This window comes from Podarcis erhardii (genome assembly GCF_964252035.2).
Source record: "Podarcis erhardii genome assembly, chromosome: 1".
NCBI classification, from domain to species: Eukaryota; Metazoa; Chordata; class Lepidosauria; order Squamata; family Lacertidae; genus Podarcis; species Podarcis erhardii.
This window is the reverse complement of record NC_138497.1, coordinates 51314398-51339006: the sequence shown is the minus strand read 5'-3', so window position 1 is coordinate 51339006 and position 24609 is coordinate 51314398. Positions and strand designations below refer to the sequence as shown.

At 40.4% G+C, this 24609-nt stretch overlaps 1 protein-coding gene across 10 annotated transcripts; it reads left to right on the top strand.

The window, feature by feature from the left end:
- Positions 1–51: 51 nt before the first annotated feature.
- Positions 52–23152, top strand: ATG13 (autophagy related 13). Of its 10 annotated transcripts, none has more exons than XM_081835226.1 (19): positions 3496–3676; positions 4414–4514; positions 5336–5417; positions 6145–6225; positions 6906–7025; positions 7727–7773; positions 9747–9887; positions 10596–10636; positions 11045–11141; positions 11432–11530; positions 12782–12869; positions 14445–14543; positions 15655–15738; positions 16270–16409; positions 18411–18528; positions 18846–18923; positions 19103–19219; positions 19996–20124; positions 21397–23152. In XM_081835226.1, the coding sequence occupies exons 2-19, from the start codon at positions 4504–4506 to the stop codon at positions 21472–21474; spliced, it is 1650 nt and encodes a 549-aa protein (XP_081691352.1). In that variant the 5' UTR covers positions 3496–3676; positions 4414–4503; the 3' UTR covers positions 21475–23152. The 10 variants fall into 10 exon arrangements, with proteins under 10 accessions (XP_081691351.1, XP_081691354.1, XP_081691352.1 ...); XM_081835223.1 differs by having other exon boundaries at positions 15628–15738; XM_081835225.1 differs by lacking the exons at positions 3496–3676; positions 4414–4514 and adding an exon at positions 52–831 and having other exon boundaries at positions 15628–15738.
- Positions 23153–24609: the final 1457 nt, after the last annotated feature.

The window sequence follows — 24609 nt, the reverse complement described above, 5'->3', positions numbered from 1 at the left end:
GTGCTGCGGCGGATGCGGAGTCAGCGCTCCCCGCTTGCCCTGAGCGGATGAAAACAAACAGCAGCAATGGCGGCGGTGGCGGCGGCGGCGGCGGCTGCAGGGGGAGTCTGCGGCCGTGAGGGACACCCTGGATGTGTCACCTGCGACGACGGGCAGGTCGGCTCGTAGGGCCTGCGCGACTTCTCCTCGAAGGCCGGCGCCGGTTCCTCAGAGCCTTCCTCGAAGGGGCGGCGCAAGCGGAGACTCCACTCGTACGCGGGCCAGCCAACCTCGGGCATTCCCAACCCCTTCCCTGGGCTGGACCAAGCACTGGGCAGCGGCGAGTGGAGGCCGGATATTGGTCACCCGCCTCGGGACTAAAGGTCCCAACAGCCCTTCTCCCCAGCAGGCGCTGTTTTCCCGGCAGGCTTGGGCTACGAATCTACGAACCATCCCCCCCCCCGCCATATTCCCAGACGGGGCTAAGGAAAAAGCCTTGTCCCGCGCGGGAATTGGGCCGCGGAGCCGAGCGCGAAAGGTGCGCCAGGAAGAAGGGAGAGGAGAGGCGGGCGGCCCTCAAGTCTGCGGGGCCGGAGGGGTCTTGGTGCTGCGACCCCCAGTTGGGGTTCCTGAGGTGACCCCAGCAAAGGACGTTCACTGCCACGTCTCCTCTCCGAGGAAAGAAGCCACAGGAGGCGGCGAGGGCGGCGCCTTCCAGCCCTTGGAGTCGAAACCAGCCGCGAGGATTTCGGAGAGGCCCACTGGATCTGACCATGAGGAGGGACTAAATCTGCCTCCGGGCTCGTCCCCGGAATGAGACCCCGAGCCGTCACCTCAGCCTTCTCCCCGCAGGTAATTCCCCCTGCACCTCACATGCACATAATTTGATGGGTTTCGACTAGGCTTCTGCTGGAGAAGGGTGATGGGTCTGCTCCCACAGAGTAGGTAGGGGTGGGGAGAGCAGCGGATCACAGTCTGATTGTATAGAGTTGTGGGTAGTAAGGAAAATAGGGCTGAGAGGACTGTTTACTTCTAGACAAACCTTTCAGAACCTAAGGAGTACAGAAAATAAAACCTCCTTGAGGATGTGTATGACGTGGCACGTGCATGACCTTGGGTTTAAACCCAGCTGCACCACTAAATTTCTTAGCATGTGTGATGTGGGAGCTTGAATATATCTGTAACTTATTTCATGACCTTGCCAAAAGGGAGTTTTGTTGACTGACGTTGTTTCAGATCTGCTGTTGATAACTGATTAAGCTGCTTTAAAGCAACAGTATTCAAAGGATTCCAGCAACACAGGACGTATTTTCACTAACTAGTTCTACATCATGTGTTCCTTTGAGGATCAAGCTGCCACTCTTTATGCTGCATACTTTGTCTTCATCATGTGATCTGACCTCATGGTCTTTTGATCTAGAGATATTTCTAAATCTTTCAGGCAACAATGTGATTGAAATAATGTGAGGCTTTTCTAACTCTTGGGCCACAATTCAACACGAATTCAAGTATGCTTAAGTTCACTGAAATCTTAACCAAAACAGTGCAATTCTGCTGCGAGGAGTGGGACTTTCTCTCTAGTTAATATGTTTAGTACTTCAGTCTTGGTGTGCCTAACTCTGCATTGGAATGTGGCTCTGGGTCTTTAAAATACCTATTGCGTAATGGAAAAACTAGGCCATTCGCATAAACAAAAAATAGTTTATTTAGAATCACTGGCTTTTTTGAATTTCAATAAAAGAGAAAAGGCATTTTAGAAACATGTTTTTATTTGCCTTAAAATTACATTTCTTTTCCCCTAGAATTTATATTAACTTAGGGACTAAGCAATGTTTGCTACCTTCCAGTTTGTTGTAACAACAAGAATAAAAAAGTTGATAATCATAGTTTGGTTCCTATCAAGAAGAAAATCTACCTCAAAACCTAAAATAGGGCTGCTTCATATTTACAGGAATTAAGGCATATGCCTCTGTGTACTATATCTGCCAATAGGTTTCCTTGTAAAGTGTTAGAATTTTATGTCTGCTCTAGTTGATTTTCATGTATGCTGCATTCACTGAGGGACCCCAGAGCCAGCCGTGGTGTTTGATGACATCTGTAGTGCGCACACAAATCAAACAGAATATGGTTCTTGCACATAGTGGGCAGTGTTGTAGGTACACATTATACTATGCACATTGGAAGCAGCCCTCAGGAGGTACAAAATGGGGAATTCTTGTAAGCTGTCTCACTATTTTAGGAAATATAATAAATGGGGATAAGTGAACCATAGGTCTTTAGGACATCATATTTAGTATTTTCTCCAAATTTAGAAATATATGTTCATAATGTAACAGAATTAATTTTCATTCCAGAACAAAATGAGATCCAGCTTGTCAAGTTTATAAACATATGCTTTCTATCATAGAATCTGTACTAAGAGCAAATTCTATTATCCAAGTGCCAGTGTTTATGTAATCAAAACATTACCATGCATGCACAAGAGAGAGATATCAGCAGGCTTCTGGGTATCCCAGCTTGCAAAAGTACTAAAAATCTTTAGGTTGAGGCAAGGGAGTCAAAACAGCCCATTGAAGGCTGAGTACATTGACTGAGGTAGGTGATGCCAGGAGTGTAAGGAAGGAAGGCTTGGCTGACTGGAGCACTATACAGAAGCACTCCATACTGCAACATATTCTTACTGGCCCAAAATATTATATAGTCAGTTTTCTTCTAATGTTGTTAAATAATTTATGATTATTATTACATGTAGCTGTTGTTTTTTAATTCAGGAAATCAGTAACTTACAGTGGATTCCCACAAACTCTCCTTTCAAGGTACTGAGCAGGCTGAAATTTCTTGCCTTTAACATTACACTCAGTTCTCTGGGTCCAAGAAAGACTAATGGTGAGGTGGCATACATTAGATCTGCCTGGACTTGAATTCAAGGATAATTATTTCTCCTGAAAGAATCAACCCCTAAGTTGGAGCTCTATCTAGTGTTTCTTGTTCCTCTTAGGAGATTATTATGCAAATGTTGCCAAGACAACTGCAACATGGTAAACAGGCAAAGGAGGAGCAGGTTCATAAATGCTTTGTGTGTCACCCAGATGTGTTTGGCTTTTATTTGAATTTTTTTATTGGGCTCTTTTAAAATGTTTTCCTGCTTTTAAGGAGTTTGCACTAGAGAAAGCAATGCTCCTGTTAAATGGAAAGCCTTGTGAAATAGAAAACTTATACTGAGTGCATCTAGCCCATTATTGGTTATTTTGACTGGCAGTAGCTTTCAAAGTTGTTGAACCAAAGTTTTTCACATCCTCCTGTGACCCAAGTGCTTTTAACTGGTGATTAAACCTGGAACTTTCTGCCTCCAAAGTTAATGCCTTACTACTGAGCTACAGCTTGGCCCAAAGTGAATGATCTGTAACCCGAGAATCATGAAGTATCTCTGATATTCTAGTACCTTGTGAAGGTTCTAGAATCACTGCACTGAGAGACATAACCAGTATAATTGTCCATCCTGTATTCTCATTGAAATACTATATGGGTTGAGGTTACTCATTTCTTAACACCCTTTGTTTTAAATGTGTCTGCCAGAATGGAGAGCAAAGAAAGCTGTTTCCTTACCCTGTAAAAAGAAACCTGCCACCACAGTGTTATTGAAGAACAGTTTTGATCTGAGAGAAGGCGATATCTAGCTTTTGGAAAAAAAGTCATTGTAATTTGTTTTTGCTGCTTTAGTACTCCGTTTTAATTAATACTTATTAATTTAATTTTTTTTTGTAAACCGCTTTGTGAGATTTACCTGAAAAGTGTTATATAAATAATAATAAATGAAATATTTTGCTTTAGATATGCTGTGTATTATAGTTACTCAGGAAAGAGGCACTAAAAGCAACAAGGGTTTAGAGTGGGATTGGTCCCGTGGAAATTACCACCATGCAGTAAAGCACAAGCATGTCTGAAATATACAATAGACCATCACAAAGAAGGTGTGTCACATATGTGAATTTGTGTTAGATTTCCCTTATATAATGGAAGTTTTTCTTCAAAACTTCAAAAATGAAAATTTTGATAAGTGCTACAGTTTGTGTGTATTGATTTTCATGTGAGGATGGGGATGTCAGTTGCAAAAAGGCTTTCTGAAGCCTAGAACCCAATAGTTCCCTGACCTGACTAGCTCATAGGTAAAAAATATCACCTTTTAGATAATGTTGGTTATCCTCTGGGCTGAAAATAAATATTCTGACATTAAGGCTCCAGCTGTATTCAGTAACATTGGTTACTGAGAAAAATAGTGTGTGATGTTTAGCATGATCCGCTCAAATTCATGGGACAAGTTAGTCAATTTGTGTTCCATTGATTTCAGTGGGTCTTCTCAAGCACGACTTAATCTGTATCCAGCTCATGATCCATATATTGGTCAAATTCTGATATATAAAACTTTATTTTCAGCAAGCAAACATGCAAATTTTCCTAACTACAGCTTAGGTCAAATCTGTTGGCCCTTTTTGTTCTGCACTGCATTTTATCTGTCACAGTTTCATGATAACTAGGTAGGTATCATTGTTCATTTATCAAGAAATGAAATAGTTTATCAAATATCACACCTGTTTAGAGAAAGAGACAGTATTATTCAGGTGTACTTTGCACTTTTGCCCAGTGCTGAGTCCATTGCATTTTAACATTATATTGTTTCAAGGAATGTACCTGTGAAGCATTCTGGGATGGTGGAGAGATGGGATGGTGGGGAGTGTCTGGGGGTATCTTGAAGACATTTATTATGGCATGAACTTTCACAGACTAGCACCTGCTCATAAGTATGACTTAGCTACAGTAGGGCTGTGACATGACAAATGCCAGCTCTGCCCACATATCCACTCCAGCAACACAACTGGAGGACTTAATAAAAATATCATCAGCTATACTGCCATCAGGGAGTCACTCACCTGGCAGTACTGCTCTGTTGCCTACATAGGTCAATTTTTATGCAAAGAATGACTTCCATGTGTAGACTCTCGTTGCTTTGTACAAATGTGCTTCTTTAAATGCATATAATGACCAAACTCATTTGGCACTTAGTTCTAGCAAGTTCAGCAGCTTAAATGAAATGTGATCTTTTCCTGCTCCAGTTCCCATAACAACTGGGCTGATTCTGAAAATGCACATAAACTTTTCACTGGTGCATATTCTCTTCGTGGCTAGTAGTTTATTAATGTAAATCACACAAATTTATCTCAGCAAGGTTAAGATTAGTTTTATGTCTCTTTAAGATTACCATAGTTTCCTGAAGTTCGTTAACTTTGATTAGTTTAAATAATATAGTAAGCTCTCCTGTTAGTAACAAATTGGAATATTTATGCCTGTTCTATTCTAGATTTCCATATGCAATGGACACTGATCTCAGCTCCCAGGACAGGAAGGACCTGGACAAGTTCATCAAATTTTTTGCCCTGAAGGTAATTTTTTGTTTTTTGGAATAGAAGTAAAAAAAACACAACCCACATTCCTGTTGCACTGTGACAAACCAAAACTCCCTGTACTTATTGCAGGTGCCACATGCTGCCATGCCATAATGTTGATTGATGCAATGTCAAAACCTTTTAAAACAACATTTTCTGCTGATCTCTGACTTCATTTGGATTTCTAAAAATATAGATTATAGTATCAAAACAAAACAAAGCCCCATAGTCATCCAGCTTTTGAATATGACAAGCTCTTATTTGACTGTCAGGTGACTTTTCTGCAGACCTTGGGACTGAATCACATATGCTTAAGAGTCAAGGAAAGGGAGTTTGGAACTGGGATTCCAGGTAGACAAAGCAGGAAGCCACACAGTGGTGAGGTTAGGGAAGGGAAGGGAGGTATTTAGATATCAAAGCCTTGCTTATAGACAGCATCCTATAGCACCCATTGATTGTCCTGCGCTGATTGACTGAGATTAGTATAGATGTTGCAGAGCAAGCTGGTAAAGCGTATGTACAGATTAAAGGAGAAATGTATGGTTTTTACCAACAAGAGAGGTGAATGATCTCGACAGCAAGAGGGGAAGGATAAAATCATGGAAGACCAACAAAAACACTGAAGTAGTGAAAGCGGTTACTTTTGTTTCTGTGTTTCATCTCATCTCTCTCCTGTTTAGTAACAAATCTTGACTTCTCACAAATCTCATATTTTCTCTTTCAGACTGTACAAGTGATTGTCCAGGCCCGACTTGGTGAAAAAATCTGTACTCGATCATCCTCCTCGCCAACAGGCTCTGACTGGGTAAACTATATTCCTCATAGCAATCCCATTATTCCCATACTTGTGTCATGTTAAGATACAGGAAACAAAAGACTGAAGCAGAACTGCAGACATAGAACCATGCAAAAATGTTAAAACAGTATTCCTTTTCTTTTTAACCACATAAAACTACTATTTGGGCATCTTGTGGTACTGGATATAAAAATAATATATATGTCTGAATAGTTTCTACCTCAGCTGATTATGGGTAGATTTCTCTTAATTGCTTTTCATCTGTGGCTCTGATAAAAGCTCTCAAGAGAGGAACTGTAAATAGAGAGAACAATGAAGGAGCTGGGAAATTTTTGTGATCATATTATCTGCTTTACAAAAAAAAGTAAAGCAAGACTGTTATTAGTAATCATCAGTGTGTGACAGCAGAGAATATTTTGTCCTGTTGTCATCTTTATACAAATCTAATGTGTACCTCAAATTTCAAAACCTGGAAACCAAAAAAGTATTTGCTTACGAATGTAAATGCGGCATCAAATCTAATGCGCACACTAATTTTTGTGATGAAATTTGGCAAAAAAAGGTGTGCATTACATTTGAGTAAATACAGTAAGTTGTAAGTTCCAATACATACATTCCTGTTGTGTGACACATGGTAGATTTCTCAAATAAGTTCCTCAAAAGTAAAATCAACTCTCTTAATTTTGCAGTTCAACTTGGCAATCAAAGATATCCCAGAAGTTACCCATGAAGCAAAAAAAGCCTTGGCAGGACAGCTGCCTGCTGTTGGGCGGTCAATGTGTGTGGAAATCTCTCTCAAAACCTCTGAGGTAAAGCCTAAGCAAAACTATACTTCTGCCATCTTCATGCTTTAAGGCTCATGTCAGCAATGTCTTCATACTATACACATGATATCTATTGCAAGTGTTTTTTAGCGCACCACTACTGACACTGTTAAGGAGAGTCTATACATAAAAAAGAGCCACCCTAGGTCATAAACTGCAGTTACTATGTTGTTGTCACATTCTTTATAGAGGGTTGTGTAGAGGCACCCTAACTATCCAAAATAGTTTTTCAGCCTAAATACAGTATCTGTTTTTAAAATAATCATCATTAGAAAAATAAAACATGAACTTTATGATGGTTACCACGTATAGGGTTGAGCTTTAAACAAGCAAACAAACTGTTTTCAACAAACAGCCCATCAGAAGCATGTGGGCTGGGGCCAAACTGTTGAGGCCATTTGTCATTTGAAGTCAAAAGGAAGCTGAGCGCATCTCACAAGGGGGGAAAGGTGCTCCTGTTTTTATATACAAATCTTTAATCTTATGAATCAGAAGGAGCAAACCATAGCTACAAATTCATTATTACATGAAGTATTTTGAATTTTGTGTCTCCATTCAACTTCCAAAGGAACCACAGTAAGATCAAAAAAGATTATTCATATGATGATAAACTTATTTTGCAGGTTTTTCCCATTCATTGAGCATCTCACAAAGATGTTATTTAAACATTCCTTTTTCCACTGCAGGGGGATTCCATGGAGTTGGAAATTTGGTGTTTGGAAATGAATGAAAAGTAAGTGTGTGTTGCTGATTCTTGTCCAATAAGCAGATATTCCTTGGCTGACTGAGTGCATAAGGGCACAGGACTTCATCTGAATACTAGTTGCTGGGAAACAACAATGGGAGATGGCTGTTGCACTCATGTTCTGTTTGTGGGCTTCCCATATACATTTGGTTGGCCACTGTGGGAAACAGAATACTCAACTAAATAGTTATTTGGTCTGATACAGCAGGACTCTTCTTATGTTCTTAGTCATGTTCACAGTTTCCCCACTTGCCTTGAAGCAGATATAACAGGGTAGAGCTAAAACCATGTGAGATTTGGATTATCTTCAATGACTATAGTTGCAAGCCAATATGGTTAAATGGTAATAGCAACCACTCCGTGTGCACTCAGGTTTAGGAAATGCAAGAATTACGAAATAGGAAAGTTGAGTTAAATTAGGTTGTTTTCTGTTGGTTGTTTTGGTTGTTGGTGATTTTAAATGACTAATTTAAATCAATTCACCCTGGATCTAAAAGGGCAGTTATTATTAGATGGCAGAAAGCTCTAAAATAAATCCTCCTATTGACCTATGATTTAAATGGCCTGTTTTGATTTAACAATGTTGTAGAAGACACTGGAGTTAAATTATCTACAGTGAGTCAGCAGTTTAGTTCTGATTTTTTTTAAATTCTGCATCAGGCAAACATAATTAGCCACAAGCATCTGCTGCTTCGTAGCTTTTACTTGTCTCCTAGACTAGAAAAATTGCAAAGGGACTTAAGGTTTTATGACATTTATCATTCAAGTAAGAGAGAACTCTTGGTATCTGTTAGCTGAGAAATTCAAGTGTCTTTTCACAGAACATACCTGCTCAGTATTTAAAGTCATGTGTATCTTCTTGGCTAGGTGCTGAAGTACAAGGATTTCTAATTGATTAAAAATAAGAATTATGCAAGATAATTATATAGGTATCTACAAGCTATATAAGAAAATAAGCTACAAAATGCTCAAAAACCTAACAGTGATTAATTCTAGTACAGTGGTGCCTCGCAAGACGAAATTAATTCATTCCGCAAGTTTTTTCGTCTTGCGAGTTTTTCGTCTTGCGAAGCACGGTTTCCCATAGGAATGCATTGAAAATCAATCAATGCGTTCCTATGGAAACCGCCTTCAGACCAGGTCCGGGGACAGTCTGTCCCCCGACCTCTTCTGAAGGCCGGGGGGGGGGGGACAAGGGCTTTTCTTCCCACCCCCAGCATTTTAAAAAACCCCGGGACAGCAGAGGACTTCTCCGCTGTCCTGGGGCGATTTTAAAGCCCCCGGGAAGGCAGGCGGGGGGGAGCAAATACTTTCGCCCCCCGCCAGCCTTCAGAAGAGGTCCAGGACCTCTTCTGAAGGCCGGCGGGGGGCGAAAGTCTTTGCTCCCCCCTGCCTGCCTTCAAAAGCCGTCCGGGATAGCGGGAAGCGCTTCCCTGCTATCCCGGACTGCTTTTAAAATGCTGGCGGTGGGGAGCAAAGCCTTTTGGCCCCCGCGGGCCTTCCTGGACCTCTTCTGAAGGCCGGAGGGGGGGGGAAAGGCTTTGCTCCCCACCGCCAGCATTTAAAAGAGGTCCCCGGAGATTTCCCTATGGGCTTTCTTCTTGCGAAGCAAGCCCATAGGGAAATTCGTCTTGCGAAGCACATCGAAAAACGGAAAACCCTTTCGTCTAGCGGGTTTTTCGTCTTGCGAGGCATTCGTCTTGCGGGGCACCACTGTACAAGATTATTTGTAAGTTCTGCAAATACTTTTTTGCAATTAGATAAATATTCTTTGGGGACAAATTGCATAAGGTATATGAATAGATTGTGTTTCTGAGGGCAGGTTGTAATCTCAATTGCTTCTATTTTACCTGGCTAAATCTAAAGTAGACCACAAATGTCACTGTCTCTAGCTTGTATTAGTGTACTTTGTGTCACTTCATTGAGAATATTGGACTAACTCATTTCTGTGTGCTTTTTAGGTGTGATAAAGAAATCAAAGTTTCCTACACTGTGTACAACAGACTGTCTCTATTACTGAAGTCTTTACTTGCTATAACAAGGGTGACTCCTGCCTACAGACTCTCTAGGAAGCAAGGTCATGAATATGTAATATTGTACAGGTAATAAATATTGAAATAGAAACAATAGAACTATTGGCTCTTATGCACTTTCCCCACTTATTTTTTCCTATGATGTTTTGCAATTCTTGATCAATGCTTCATTATTTTTCTTTAGCTTCTTCATATTCTTAGAATATCTTTTCCTTTAAAAGCCAACTTGCTTCCTCAGTTGTTTCCTTTGAAAGGATCCTTAGTTAAAACATAACTTTTTTCTCTCATCTTTGTCTTAGAACATGTCTGGTAGAAAGTTTTCGAACTGTTAAAGGTTTGGCAGGTGAGGGGGGATCCTTTTTAAATAGAAAAGGCAAGCCTGAATTGGGTCTTGCAATGGTACTTCTGGTTCATCTGATGACCAGTGAATGGAATATGAGCTGTGGGTTCAGATTTCCAGCTCAGCCATGAATTTACTGGATGACGGCATTGGACAAACTGCTATCTTTTAGTCCCAGTTAATAATAATAATAATAAATTTTTATTTATATCCCGCCCTCCCCAGCCGAAGCCGGGCTCAGGGCGGCTAACAACAATGTACTCATGAGTAAAAGGCAATAATACTCAGATAAATATTGTATAGGTAAAGAATCTTAATCTTGTAAAGTACTTTGTAAATCAGAAGACCCAGCTCAATGATAAACACTTAGTGCACCTGACTTTATACTACCTAGTAGACTATATTTAATGTGCTCTCTCTCTCTCTCTCTCTCATAGGATATACTTCGGAGAAGTTCAGCTGAGTGGCTTGGGAGAAGGTATGGTTTGGCAATGAACAAACTAGCTGAAGACTTAAAAAAACCCCAGTTACTATATACCAGTAACATGAAGGATTTTGGATGTAGGGGAAATTAGGAAAGTCCCTTACTGGAGGTCAATAATAGCAATATAACATTTATTAACAGCATGTGCATCAGTCCCTACATGGACTAGCACAATTAGTAAAATAATTTTTTAAAAAAAGATGCTGAGAGATTTATTAGGAAGAGGTATGCCTTCAGTAAGGGATATGGCAGGAGAGCATATTGTTATCCCTTTGTTGCTAGCAGAATGACATAAACTCATTCAGCAACAGAGAAATGGCAAATCAATCTTTATCTTTAATGCTGACTATTAAATTCTTATTATTATTCTTATTATTGGTAATTTTTCTTCTATTTCCATAGGATTTCAGACCGTCCGTGTTGGGACAGTGGGTACTCCATTAGGCACCATCACTTTGTCCTGTGCCTACAGAATCAACCTAGCTTTCATGTCTACCAGGTGAGAGCATGAGAGTCAAACTAATCCACATTTTCCAGGACACTTTCCATTTCTGAAGCCCAAAATCCCTGGCTTCTCAGATTTTGTGGAGTGATATTGTTTGGTAGCCCCGAGTCATGCTCCTGTACACCAATTTCCTTGTTCATGTGTGGAGTTGCAGGGTTGAATTGTGGGGATGCTGTGCTTCCCATTAACTGATGCAGAAGAGCAGTCTAGCTGTCAGAATTGGGGTTGCAGCAGAGAAGAGAACACAGTCTTATGAATAACACCATTTGCTTGTTGCATTGCAGGCAGTTTGAGAGGACCCCACCTATCATGGGGATTATCATTGATCACTTTGTGGACCGTCCCTACCCCAGCTCCTCACCCATGCATCCCTGCAATTACAGGTGAGGAAATGCAAATCACAGATCATAGGTGAAGGCAGTTCTTCCCAAATACAGAGCCTCTACATCATGCACTGCTGGGTGGAGAAAAGAAAAAGTCCTTACATGAAATGGAAAACCCTGCATTTTCTATTCTATAAGAAGTGGGTGAATGGCATATGGTCTAGAGGGTTCTTAGACTTTCAGACTCTCTCCAGTTCATGTAGACAGTGGTTCACATGAATTCTCATTTGCATCATTAGTATATAATCAGAAAAAAATACAATGCAGAGTGAAAACTCTTAACTGCTAAGTGAAATGAGTTGCAGAAGAAAGCTAACACAGTGCATTGCAAGTATTGATTTTAGTGTTTGTACACTCAAGTGTCAGCATTCAAAAGCATTCGTGGTTCATTTATTTCATATAGTTTTCAAATACTGGATCTACTTTAATTTATGAAAGGGAATGTTTACCAGCAGATGCTTCTGCTGGAGGAAGAGGGACTGGAGGTATGCCATCTCCCTCACTTTTTGCAACCCTCAGGAGCAGTGAAACTAGGAACTGATGAATAACTACCCCCTCCTTATTCAGTGGAAGCATCTTGGAAGTGGAATTCCACTTATGGGAAGTCTAGAGCCAACCCATTGCAATGTATAATATTTTGACAAAGAATCATAGAATTTTAGAGTTTGAAGGGTCCTTTAGTCCAACCCTCTGCAGTGCAGGAATCTCAACTGAAACATACACAACAGGTGGTCATAAAAATCAAAGGGTTCTTTTAGTAAAAGGTTTTATTTTATAAACATTTCCTTTGCAGTCAGACCAAAAGCAATGATAAGGTGCTTTAAACTGGCTTTGAAGCTACATTTTGTACATCTCTACAGCATAGCTGTCAACATTTCCCTTTTCTTGTGAGGGATCCTATTCGGAATAAGGGAATTTCCCCTTAAAAAAGGGAAACGTTGACAGCTATGTTCTACAGCTGGTAGCATAGGTAACATTTATCAGGAAGAATCTTCCTAACAAGAGCTAAAAGGCAGATAGGTGAATAATGTTTCATATTTCTCCTGGACAAATAAAATCCAGACTTAATCCACTCTAGTAGCATTTATTTAAACCCTGATAAGGAAAGAGTTAGAGCTCCTTCATAATTCTCCTTTCAACTCCACTCAGATGTTCTGGGTCTGTCTACAATGTCTGTCTCTGTATGTACTTTAAATCTTGCGTTTTATTGAACATTCCCATTTTGAAGTTTATCTCCTCCTTCTGTTACAGAACAGCCGGTGAGGAAAATGCATACCCATCAGTGGAAGATTCTCAAGAAGCCTGCACCACCTCTTTTTCTACTTCTCCACCATCACAGGTAAACAATTTTTCAGAGACCATTGTATGTTTTCCAGCATGCCTCTTTCAGAGAGGCAGCTAGCTGTACTGTCATGTTTGCCAACAAGGCACGTTTTAGTTTACAGGCACTTGTATTTTTAGTTAATGTTTTAAGAAATTGAATATTACAGATTGTTAGACAAATACCAAAATGAAGGTTACTGAAAACTAAACGATTGTTCACTACATCTGTGCCTAATGATACGTTTCCTTGTGCATACAAAAATTCTGTCTCTTTATAGATGAAACAATGTGGTATTGGTCACACTTGATTGCACAGAGTACAGTTTAAGTTCTGAATCAATTTTGCTGACAATCTGTTGATTGCATAGTATTCACCTGTTTCCATCCTGCTGCAATTTAAAAACCTTTCTCTATACCTGGCAAGTGTAAAATACTTAAAGATTGGGTCACTTTTCTCTTCTCTTTTCCTTTTAAAACTTTGCATACTGTGGCCGATGTATTCCATAGATTTAAAAGACTGGCAAAGAGCCTTTGGAGCTCTGCAGTTGGTGTTGAAGGTTTAGTTTTCGAATCTCCTTCACTAGGGCAACCCTGGTGTGGAAATGAGTTTCTGATTGCATTTCCAGAAGAGAAGATATGTAAACAGATGTTGTTAGGGAAGGAGAAGGCATGTAACACTTGTGGTGCACATAATACTAGGAAACTGCTGAGGATCATATCTTAACTTCAGTCTAGAGGATGAGGGCATGCTCTACAGGCAGCTGTGGGTTGGGCACAGCCTTCTGCTTCACCCCTGTTTTCCTGGATCAAAGTGTCCAGTTCCAATTTATGTATGTTTTGGGGCACTCTAAAGATTTTTGCCTTATGCTTAGGGGCTCTCCTGGTTGCCCAGTCAAATATCACAAAAGAAACAAGTTCCTATAAAAGGTTCTGAATCTATTACTTCAGTTGTCTCAATCAAACTCTAGTCTCAAGACACATGGCTTCTGACTTTGACAGCCAGCACAGCTGATGAATTTGTGGCTCAAGGCTTTTTCTCTGTTCTTGCTAGGGTTTGTGTTCAGCTGCTCTGTAACAGGGTGAGGTATCTTTTTAAAAAAAAAACAGTGTTTGACAAAGCCTATTGTCTTACTGTTTGTATTGAACCTTCAAGCCTAGTGCAACTGGAGATTGCTTTGATCACTGAGATGCATGAGGACTTAGAGTGATCTCCACTTTATATAGCTCCCACTTTGCTCAGTTGTCACCAACAGCTATTCAAGCCTAGTTGTTAAGATGATCAATAAAAGTCCTACAACATCTGACTTTAGAAGAGAGTTTCAGGCTGTTGGTTATATATGATCAGCAGTGAATTCATTGATAAAGACTACAACTAGGAACCCCTTTTTTAAAAAGCAGACAACAGTTTCCTGACATTTTAAACCCTTTATAAAGCATGCAGCTCCCCTGCAATTCTGCAACTCTTTGACATGTATGAATGTTTCTCATAGCTGTAGCCACAGTCCTCACCAACATTCACTTCATCCAACTCTTTTCAGTTTTTCTTTCTGAAGTCTTTTTCTTTCTTTTCCTTTTGTGTGTCTGTGTTCAGTGTGTATTTACTGTCACTAAAGCACATTTTCAGACCCCTCCTCCTGTCGTGACGGATACATTGAAGGGCCCTTTGATGGGGCTGACCTTTTCACATCAAGTGAGTTCATAGTAGAAAAAAATATGTTTGGCCTGACAACACCTTTAAAATAAAGAAGGTGCATGACAAAAGTATTTTTTCACTAACTAGTAAATCATTTTCCTTAGATTTGGCTCTTTAGGCTGGTTAGCCTAAAATGAAAATGAATTTGAGTTTAATGTGCTTAGAGGTTTGCAAAATCTGTTCAGTTACTGACTACCTTTTAGAAAAGAAAATGAATCAAACATATCTGAAGTTATAAATTTATTGTCTTTATTGCTGAACAGGAAATTTGCAAAGAAGCAATGAAAATATGTAGTTTAGACTACAGGGCAAACTTTATAGAGCAATCGTAGAATACTGATCGCTTCATGGAATAGAGTTTTCTGGAAATTGCTGTGTGTTTTCTTGAGTTGACCAGGGGATAGGAAATAAACAGTATTTTTCACCTCTGAAGAAATTAAAAGTTTATTGTTACCATTATAAAGGGCTGAAGCAGTTATTGTACCTCAGGAGTCAGTTTTATTCCAGTGGATTAATTTTGTTACAGTTGGCCTTAGACATTGGCTTTTGGAGCACATTAATTAATTACTGTGAGCCCAGTATTCCACATAGGCATTTCTTCTGTTTCTTTTCCAGAGCTTTCCGATAGCCCAGTGAGGAATTTAATATTTTGTTGTCCAATGTTTTTCTGTAGCTGTTTCAGACTATAATAATAAACACAGCTTTTAAGTAATTGCTCTCTTGTCCAGCATGTTATTGGTCAACATACTTCATACTCAGTCCTATATGAATGTCATCTCCATCATTTGTAGGTGTTGAGCATCATTTTAAAGCAAAATCCAGGCTTGAGAGTGGTCCCTGGTAATCCTAAACACAACTTGAAAATAAGTTCCATTGAAATTGGTGGCAACTTTTTAGGATTGGTTTGGTTTAGTTTGGTTTTGTGTGTGCATGTGGCTCAGACTACCTCAGTTCCAGCCTAGTATTTTATTCTGCAAATCTGATTTCTTTTCCTGGCCTTTTCCAGTAATTCTGAAAATTATTCAGACTGTGTGGGGTTTTCCCTTTCTCTCCCTTTCCCTTTCCCCCTCTCATTTCTTAGCTCTCCAGCTCTCGTCTTTCTTATCAGCCTACAGCCCTGGGAGTTGGATCAGCTGACCTGGCCTACCCAGTAGTCTTTGCTGGCGGCTTGAGTGCTGCACATCCTCACCAGGTATTCTTAGAGGTTTGAGACCATTTTATATGTCTCATAGCTAACTCTGTTCCTTAACTGTTGACATATTTCTCTATCCATTCTTACCCCATTATTTTACTTGTAGGGTACAGACAGAGCTGAGCAACATGAGAAGCAGCCTTGCTTTGCCTGTTAAGAAATTTGAAGGCTTTCTGCCATAAAGCAAAGAAAACTGGAGGATATCCTAGTCAAGTGCTGGGAATGTGGGACCAGTGCCCAGCTTTCTTTCTCATGTCTGGTTATCACTCTTCTTAGTTGATAATTTCTTCTGGTGCTCCCTGTCTTAACTTCATTGTAAGTGACTGAGATCCTCTCCAGCTCTCTTTACCTGTTGGTAGGAAGCCTTCAGGCAGAACCAGGCTGTTTCTCATATCATGAGTATAACATGTAACCAGCTGTCAGCTACCTATCATTGATAGTCAGGCAACCATACACTTGAAAATAAAAGAGCCTAGATCTTTTTTAAATGAATACTAAAATATCTAATTTTCTTATCCCTTTCTCCTCCAGTTGATGGTTCCAGGGAAGGATGGAGGAGTGCCCTTGATTCCTAGCCAACCAGTTCATGGCACTCAGGCTGATCATGAGAGAATGGCCACATGCACCCCTTTGGATGGGGGTCACTACTCTGCAGTTACTCCAGCTAGCAGGTAAGTTTTCCATCTCTCCATGGTGATTCATAGTCTTACTACAGGTTTTAAAAATAATAATTCATTTGCTAGGCTATAAGCAGCTTTCTGGAAAGAGGCAGTTAGGAAGATCATTAGAGGATTTTAACTTTCCCTAATTCAGATTCTTTTTCCTCCCTTTCTTTCCCCCCAAAGTGAAAGTGCAGAGAAAGCATGTGTAAGTAGGATTCTCCTACATTTGCAGTAACTACAGCCCTGTAGGAAGATAGGACAGTAATTTTACAAATCCAACAGCTGTTTGATAGAAGGTTTCATAGTAAAATGCATCTACACACATAAAATCAACATTATTTAATATTCAGTAATTACAGTAACTTTCACTATTCTTGATGGATCAGCACCTAAAGTTCAGCATTGTTTCGGACTTTGGAAACTTTTAGTAGCAGCTAAAAATGTAAGAACTGGAACTGTATTCTTGGTAAGGTCTACATCTGTCTGATCCAGCTACTTTTAGTGCCACTATTTCCACCTTGTGACATTTCATTAGTTCCACATACTAGACTCTTCATTAGTAATAATAAAGTAGTTGTGGTTTCATTTCTGTAAAATGACTGACTGCAGGTACTAAAGCATAGTTGTAGCTTCTAACAAGAATACCTCAAGCACCAGTTCCTGCAGAGCTTCTGTTAGGGTTAAGCACAAACCTTGCCCTTTAGAGTTGAGGACAGTACCAACACTGACATTTGCAGTTTAATACTGGTAGCTTTGGCAAACTTAACATTTCTATTTTTTCTGAGGATGTAATTTAGACAAGCGCCTGGGATGCTAGTCTCACATTGCCCACTGTCTGCCCCCTTAAATAAACTTAAATAAACATGCAAACACTTCCTCTTCACTTGTAAAGCTGTAACTCTATTTAATACTGGTCCAGCCAGCACTGCTGTACAGTTCAATTTCTTGATGTTAGTACATTTCAATTAATGTTAGGAAGCTCCCACAAGCTTAGAAGATGCCAATTTAGTGTTTTTTATGTTTATGTGTGATATCAGTATACACAGATTGACAGAGCCACATGTGCCAATTAATCACCATATTTGACAGGAATAAATCATCCATGCATACTACACCTCAAAGTCATGAAATGGGATACAAATACAATAAAAAATAGGGCTTTCAAAAGCTGAACAGGTGTAGGGGGCACTATTTGGTCTAGGGCCTGTTCACTTGTATTCCATAATCTCTGGGTAGTGCCCCTGTTCATGTGGCTGTAATCTCCCTCTCCACACCTGTACCTGCATCTATGAGGGATATGATTAGGAGCCTCTAAAGGCCTGGAATGACATTGGCTTTTGAAGACATTTATGGTGTGGATATTAATTCAACATACAAATCGCAACTTGAAGTGGGGAGATACCCATGAAAATATTAAGAAAACAAAATCCATTAAGGAAAATTCTGTTTTGCACAAAGAAAGAGAAAAGAGTAGTGAAATATTCTATGGGAACAGTTTTGTAGTCTTTTATCCAGAATGTGGCTGGGAGGGTTCTGTTCAAATTGTATTACAGAAATCCTCCACCAACTAAACTGGTTACCAGTTTGTTCTCGGGCTCAATTCAAAGGGTTGGCTTCGATATTTAAAATCTTGGGACCACAATATGTTAAGACACACACACCCTGCAAATGAGTCTGTCCAGGATTTCTACTCCACTTTGGAGACCTTCCTTTGGGACCTCCATCTTCACCACTATCTGAAATACAGCAAGTGGGTACCCAGGAGAGAGCCTTTTCAGTTTTACTTGGGATGACTACTGAGATAACTTTGATTCACCATGAACTTTGCTGATACTTTTTACACATTATGCATTGTCCTTTGTGTGTAGAATACTGCCTTTTGTACCTGCAGTACAACATATGGGTAAACAAATAATACACTCTCATGTACCAGTGCTTCATTCCAGAGCTCGTGCAGAGCAAGAAAAACAAAAGGAAATCAATTAATACCCCTTCTCTTTTCTCTCTCAGTGAGGACACAGAAACTGTATCTAACAGCAGTGAAGGAAAGAGTGGGTCCCCACATGATCTCTGGGAGACAATATTTGTGCGGAAGGTGGGAGCCTTTGTCAATAAACCTATCAACCAGGTAATTTAAGTTCATTGCTCTTGGAGACTTTGTGTCAGAAATATGGTGGTTGCAAGACTTGCATTGAGCAAGGGGTTGGACAAGGTCTTTTCCAGCTCTGAAATTCTATGATGTGCCGTTCTTTAGGAAAGAAAAAACACAAGGAATATCCTCTCCCTTGAAACAGCAGGCAGAAAACAACAGCAGCCTTTCTATTTCTTTCTTTTTTGAACATTAGTTGATCATAGTTTGAAGATTCACAGTGCTGTGTTGCATGCTGGGTAAGAGGAGCGGCATTTGACTGAACATTTGGGATTCTGTCTTTTGATCCTTTCTAGGTGACCATGGCCAGTTTGGACATTCCTTTTGCTATGTTTGCTCCCAAGAACATTGAGCCAGAAGATAATGACCCCATGGTAAGAAATGCCAGTCTTGCTCAGTCCTGCCTTCTCAGATTTGAGTGGGTCTGAATTTCCTAACCAAGCCATTAGCATGCTTGTGTTTTCTGACTGAAAAACGTAACTTTTAGCATCCATTTAATTCCCTCATGCCAGTGTTTGGGTATGTTGGTCTGACACTTGGATCTCTTCAACAGGTGAATCCTCCTGACTCTCCAGAAATAGAGTCTCCCCTCCAGGGCAGCCTACACTCAGTGGGCTCCAGTGGCAGCAGCAATGGGAACATCCATGACGATTTTGTTATGGTTGATTTTGTAAGTTGATGCAGCCCTTTACATACACATACATCCTTTGCCTCGATGTCTGAAGCAGAACTGAAATGCTAAAATATATGAAATTCCTTGGGAAAAGGCATCTTCACAGAACCAATGTGGGGCAAATGGCTCTGAATGTTATTTCATTAAAAAGCAGAAGTGTACTGATGTGGCCTCCCAAAATATTGAAAGACTGAGCTTGCAGGAATTCCAGCATACTGGACACTTTTGAGAGACCTGAAACTTTTATTCTTAAGAACCCATGATGAGTTTTACTCTTAGAACTAGAACTCAAAGGCTATTTGATGCAGCCTTCTGTCCAAAAGTGGCCCTTTTCACAAACTGTCACCCCAAATCAATCTCAGCAAATTCTCTACATCACTCAGATTATGGGGTGACATGAGCAAAGAGCAGCATCTAAGAAGGTGGTCTACAACACAGGTTATAATAATAACAATTTATTATTTATATGCCGCCCATTTGACTGGGCTGCCCCAGCCACTCTGGGCAGCTCCCAACAAAAATAGTAAAAGCAATATAACATCACACACTACAAACTAAAGGTTCACCTGCAGTCCAGAGAATAGCCATATGACCAGTTTTGATAGAAAGATGAAAACATGTTCTACTATATGCCATACATTGTGCTGTTTTTGGGTGAAACAATGGAATGCATTTCATTGATAGTGGTTAAATACATTATCAGATGATGATTGAACAGAGCATTGTTGTGTTGTCAATGTACAGCTGGCTGATATTTGTCCATTTAATTCTAGAAACCGGCATTTTCTAAGGATGACATTCTCCCAATAGACCTTGGAACATTCTACCGTGAATTTCAGAATCCTCCTCAGCTCAGCAGCCTCTCCATTGACATTGGGGCTCAGTCCATGGCAGAAGATCTGGTATGCAAAAATGGGATTTCAGTTTGAGGGACATTGCTCCCTGCCTTACATAAACCAAATATGCCTTATTTGAGAGGACTGATCAAACAGGTCATTCATTATTTAATGTGTTAGATAATTGTGCTGTGAACTCAAAAGTGCCAAAGCGCCATGTTCAAATCTTTTGTAACTGCTATAAAAATACATGGCCTTAGGCAGGCCACTTTCTCATCACCTTATACCGCCCCAGTGACTACCCACACAATGTATTGGAATAATCATTTTGACATGCCTTACAGGGTTTTTGTAGGGTTCCTTGAGATAAAGCACAGTATATGAAGAAGTAACATTTTGAAGTACCACATAAATATGTTGTTACAAGATCATCTGAGGTGTTTTCTGACACTGCTTCTCATTTCCCTGCTTCCCTACATCCTCAGAATTGTAGAATCCGTAGCTCCCTCAGACAGTATCCTGCACTCAGTCACAACTTCATATTTTCTCCTATGTGCAGAACTGATTCCTTAAGCACAGTGCTCCCCCTGCCCCTTGAGCATATCTTTCCCATGAGGTCTTTGTCTTAACTCTTCAGTCTTCATTCCCAACTGTAGCCGAGCAAGTCTGACTGCATTTGCTCACACTCTTCTCTCCCTCCCTTTTGTTTTCTCTGCTTTATTATATCATATGCTCTTCATGGTTAATGACATGTTTGTTTTTGCCTCTGAAACTCTGTAAAATGTACAAAAGGTTTTTAAAGAAAATCCCTGCAAGTTGCCATCTGTTAGCAGCAGGCTGACAAGTGTAATTGTGCTAAAGCTGTTCCAGCAAATTTCAGAGGTCACAATCTCATGCACCTCACACCTACAAACAAGCCATGGACTTGGATAGATGCTGTTTACAGCATTTTACTCCTTTCCAGGGTAGCTGTGCATACAGGTTGGGAGATCTTGAGAGCATTTCATAGTTTGATAGTAATGTTGTGCTGAATCTATTGAATCAAATCTGTCTTCAGATAAGGCATTATTATTATTAATTATGCCTTACTCTGCTCTTCTGTTTTATGTTTTTTGAACTACCTCTTTTACTCCTGTGTCTCAGGGGTGAGGAGCCTGTGGTCCCTCAAATGTTCTTGCACTACCATGCCCATCATCCCTTACCATTGACCATGTTGGCTGGTGCTGATGGGAGTTGGAGTTCAACAACATCTGGAGGGCCCCCACACCTGCTGTGTATTATGTTAAAAAAAAAGAACTGGCTAAAGTAGCTACTGATAATTTTTCTTTGTCTTCACAGGATTCTCTACCAGATAAACTGGCTGTCCATGAGAAAAATGTCAAAGAATTTGATGCCTTTGTAGAGACCTTACAGTAAAACAGCTTATTCTACAGCAGCATTGAACTTTTTAGACACCCTGGAAAAGGAAGCCCATGCATTCTGCCTTTCTTCCCTTAGTGTCTTGTTCTGCCCCCATCCCCCAATTTCGTAGGCACTATTGCTTTGCTCTGTCAGGTGCAGAAACAGTGGTCTGTATCTCTTTGAACTAGTCCTTGGGAAGGGTGTGACTTGCTTTCCTACCCGTGTGAGGTTCGTATTGAATACAGTGCATTAGGAAACAAGATCAAGGCCTGTTCTTCTTCCGTTTTCTCATGTGTTGAGAGACACCGATGCTTCTTCCTCCCTCAACAGGGCTCTACAATCTGGTTTCCTGGGGACAGTCTTTTTCCCTGCATCTGCAGTAACGCCAAGCAGAAATAACGCTAACTAAATGTAACTGTCTTGTGAGCACTGTAGATTCTGCTAGTGTGGTTCAAACACCGGCTCGCCTTCAGCAAGTGCAGCTAAAACATAAGGGCAAGGCGCCGTTTTTCACCAGTGGTGCCCTAAACAAAGCAAACACAATGTTGCACATCTGTGTGGAAACAAGAATTGAGGGGCCTGACCTGATTTTCTAGTGCAGTTTCAAAGTAAGCCACAGACGCTAAAAGAATTGTTTTTTTGCATATTACCTGCCAACACGGTGTGTGTCAATATATTGCCTCCCCAAGACCACAAGCATGGTCTGTGGCATTTGGAGAAGATCCAGAGTTTGTAGGCTGTGTTTACAGTCAGCAGTTGTAAATATGAATTAGGAATCCTAATTCTCTAGGGTTATTTAATTTGGGGGGGGGTATTTAGTCCAAAGTTCTTTCCTCTATTCCCCTCAAATGTTGCTGCTCTATCATAAAATAAGAAATATTTATTACTCTAAAGGAAACCTATATTTAAAAAAAATGTATGTGGATGCTTTCACTTTGTAAAGTAGCCATATAGGCTGCTTTGTCCTTTGTCACTGCAAGTATGTTGTTCCAAACAGCTGTCATTTCCCCCGCTCCCGTTTGCAGGGTAAACTACAATACTTATTTTCAGAAACAGACACGGTTATGCTTTCAAAGTGATCTCTTCTGGTGACTCGATTTCCATTCTGCCCTGTTGGGTCTGTGGATGTCATAAATAAAAATGCACGTTGATGCAGTGCACTGGTAGAAAGTTTCTAAAATGATTGTCTCTGACAGGCTTATACATTCGCTGTTATCTGCACTTAGTTAGAAAGTAGCTTTTTCAGACAAGCACATTTTAAAGAAGTTTGTGGTACTTGTTTTAATTGATGGGGTTTTGATTGGCTAAAAGTTTATTTTTGTAATGACTTAGCCATTAAGCAGTGTGATTGGCTGACATTGCTATGTGTTTGATCTGCCTGCTCTGTTCTTCACCAAATATGGGGAAGGAAAAACAATACTAAGCATCAGCTCAGGGATAAGTTAGACTCTGGGCACAACTTCTTTCTTCCTTTTCATTAGAAACCAGGCTGACACTGCAATCCTGTGCAAACTTTCTTGCGAGTAAATCCCATTAAACTCTGTGGAAGTTAATTCTGAGGAAACATGCTTAGGATTGTACTGTAAAATGCCGAAGACCATTCCCTGCAACCTGTTATCTTATAAACTATTTCTTATGACTGTGGACATGAAGGACCATTTATGGTTTCCTGATTAAAGTAATGAGATGTTAACTTCCTGAAGTATATGGTTCCATTTCTTGTTGATGAAGGGGGTTTGTTTGTTTTAGGCAACAGCCATCATTTAACCATGTAACCTCTCTAGGTTTCTCACCCCTACTGCTGGACAGAAATGAGCTGAAGCTCCAATTTCTTGCCTTCAAGCATGTTGCTGTTTTGCATTACTAACTCGCAATACCTACTGGCAATACCTTTGCATGACACTGGTCCATGAAAAAACATGATCTAACCCCAGTCTCTGGCCTAAAGTGCTCCTGGGTAGTTGTCTTTGGCAGAAGTAATATCAATATCAAAACTACCCCTAAAAGTCTCTTGCAAAATGCCACAAACTGTGTAATGTCTGATCCATGGCCTTCTGTGGTTTGTTAGGTGCTTTGGGAATTCTTCATCCTTCTAGCCAGACTGGAATATAGCACAATGAAATTATATTCCTATAATGACCTACAAGGTGACCAATGGTTTTCCCAAGACCAGCTGATGATGATAGTACAGTGGTACCTCTAGTTACGAACTTAATTCATTCCGGAGGTCCGTTCTTAACCTGAAACTGTTCTTAACTAGAAGCGTGCTTTTGCTAATGGGGCCTCTTGCTGCCACTGCGCCGCCAGCACACGATTTCCATTCTCATCCTGGGGCAAAGTTCTCAACTTGAGGTAACTCTTCCATGTTAGCGGAGTTTGTAACCTGAATCATTTGTAACCTGAGGCATTTGTAACTCGAGGTATGGTACCACTGTACTGCTATGGAGATAATGTCTACATAAGTTGGCTTTAGTGCACTGACAAGAGAATCTGTTAAGGGAACATCTGCCTGCTCTCTGGTTAGTTACTTGCAGAGTGGCTGATCCCGCTGCAATGATCAAGTGACATTTGCCTCCCTACCAGCCAAATTATAGTTACTAGATCACTCGTAACTATTTTTTGCAGCTTCCCCCTGAAGTTTCTCCATATGATGGCAATGCCTGTATAGTTTCTCCTCTTCGTGCCAAGATGCTGCAATAGTTAAAGGAAGTTAGCCAGTTGCTGCCTGTCCCATTTGCTTCAGACCAATATATCTCTGCACAGAACTGCCATGGAAGGGCCCAATAAATACAGATGTGCCTCTATGCACGGAATATGCAGCGCTGCTGGGTTTTATATACTGCTTGCTTTGTGGTTTTCCAAGTCTTGCTACTTGGTTCAGTTTAAGAGTAAATTATTCCTTAGTTAGACCTGATCAAGATATTAATTTACTAATGTAGAACGGGGATCCAGTTTTTTTCAGACTTTCAAAGATGGATATCTTACTGCCCCTTATGTGGTACTTCATTGCAGTAAATGAGAATACAGTGGAACTCGGGTTAATTCGTTCTGGAGGTCTGTTCTTAACCCGAAACTGTTCTTAACTTGAGGTACCACTTTAGTTAATGGGGCCTCCCGCTGCTGCCGCTGCACCACCGCTGCGCGATTTCT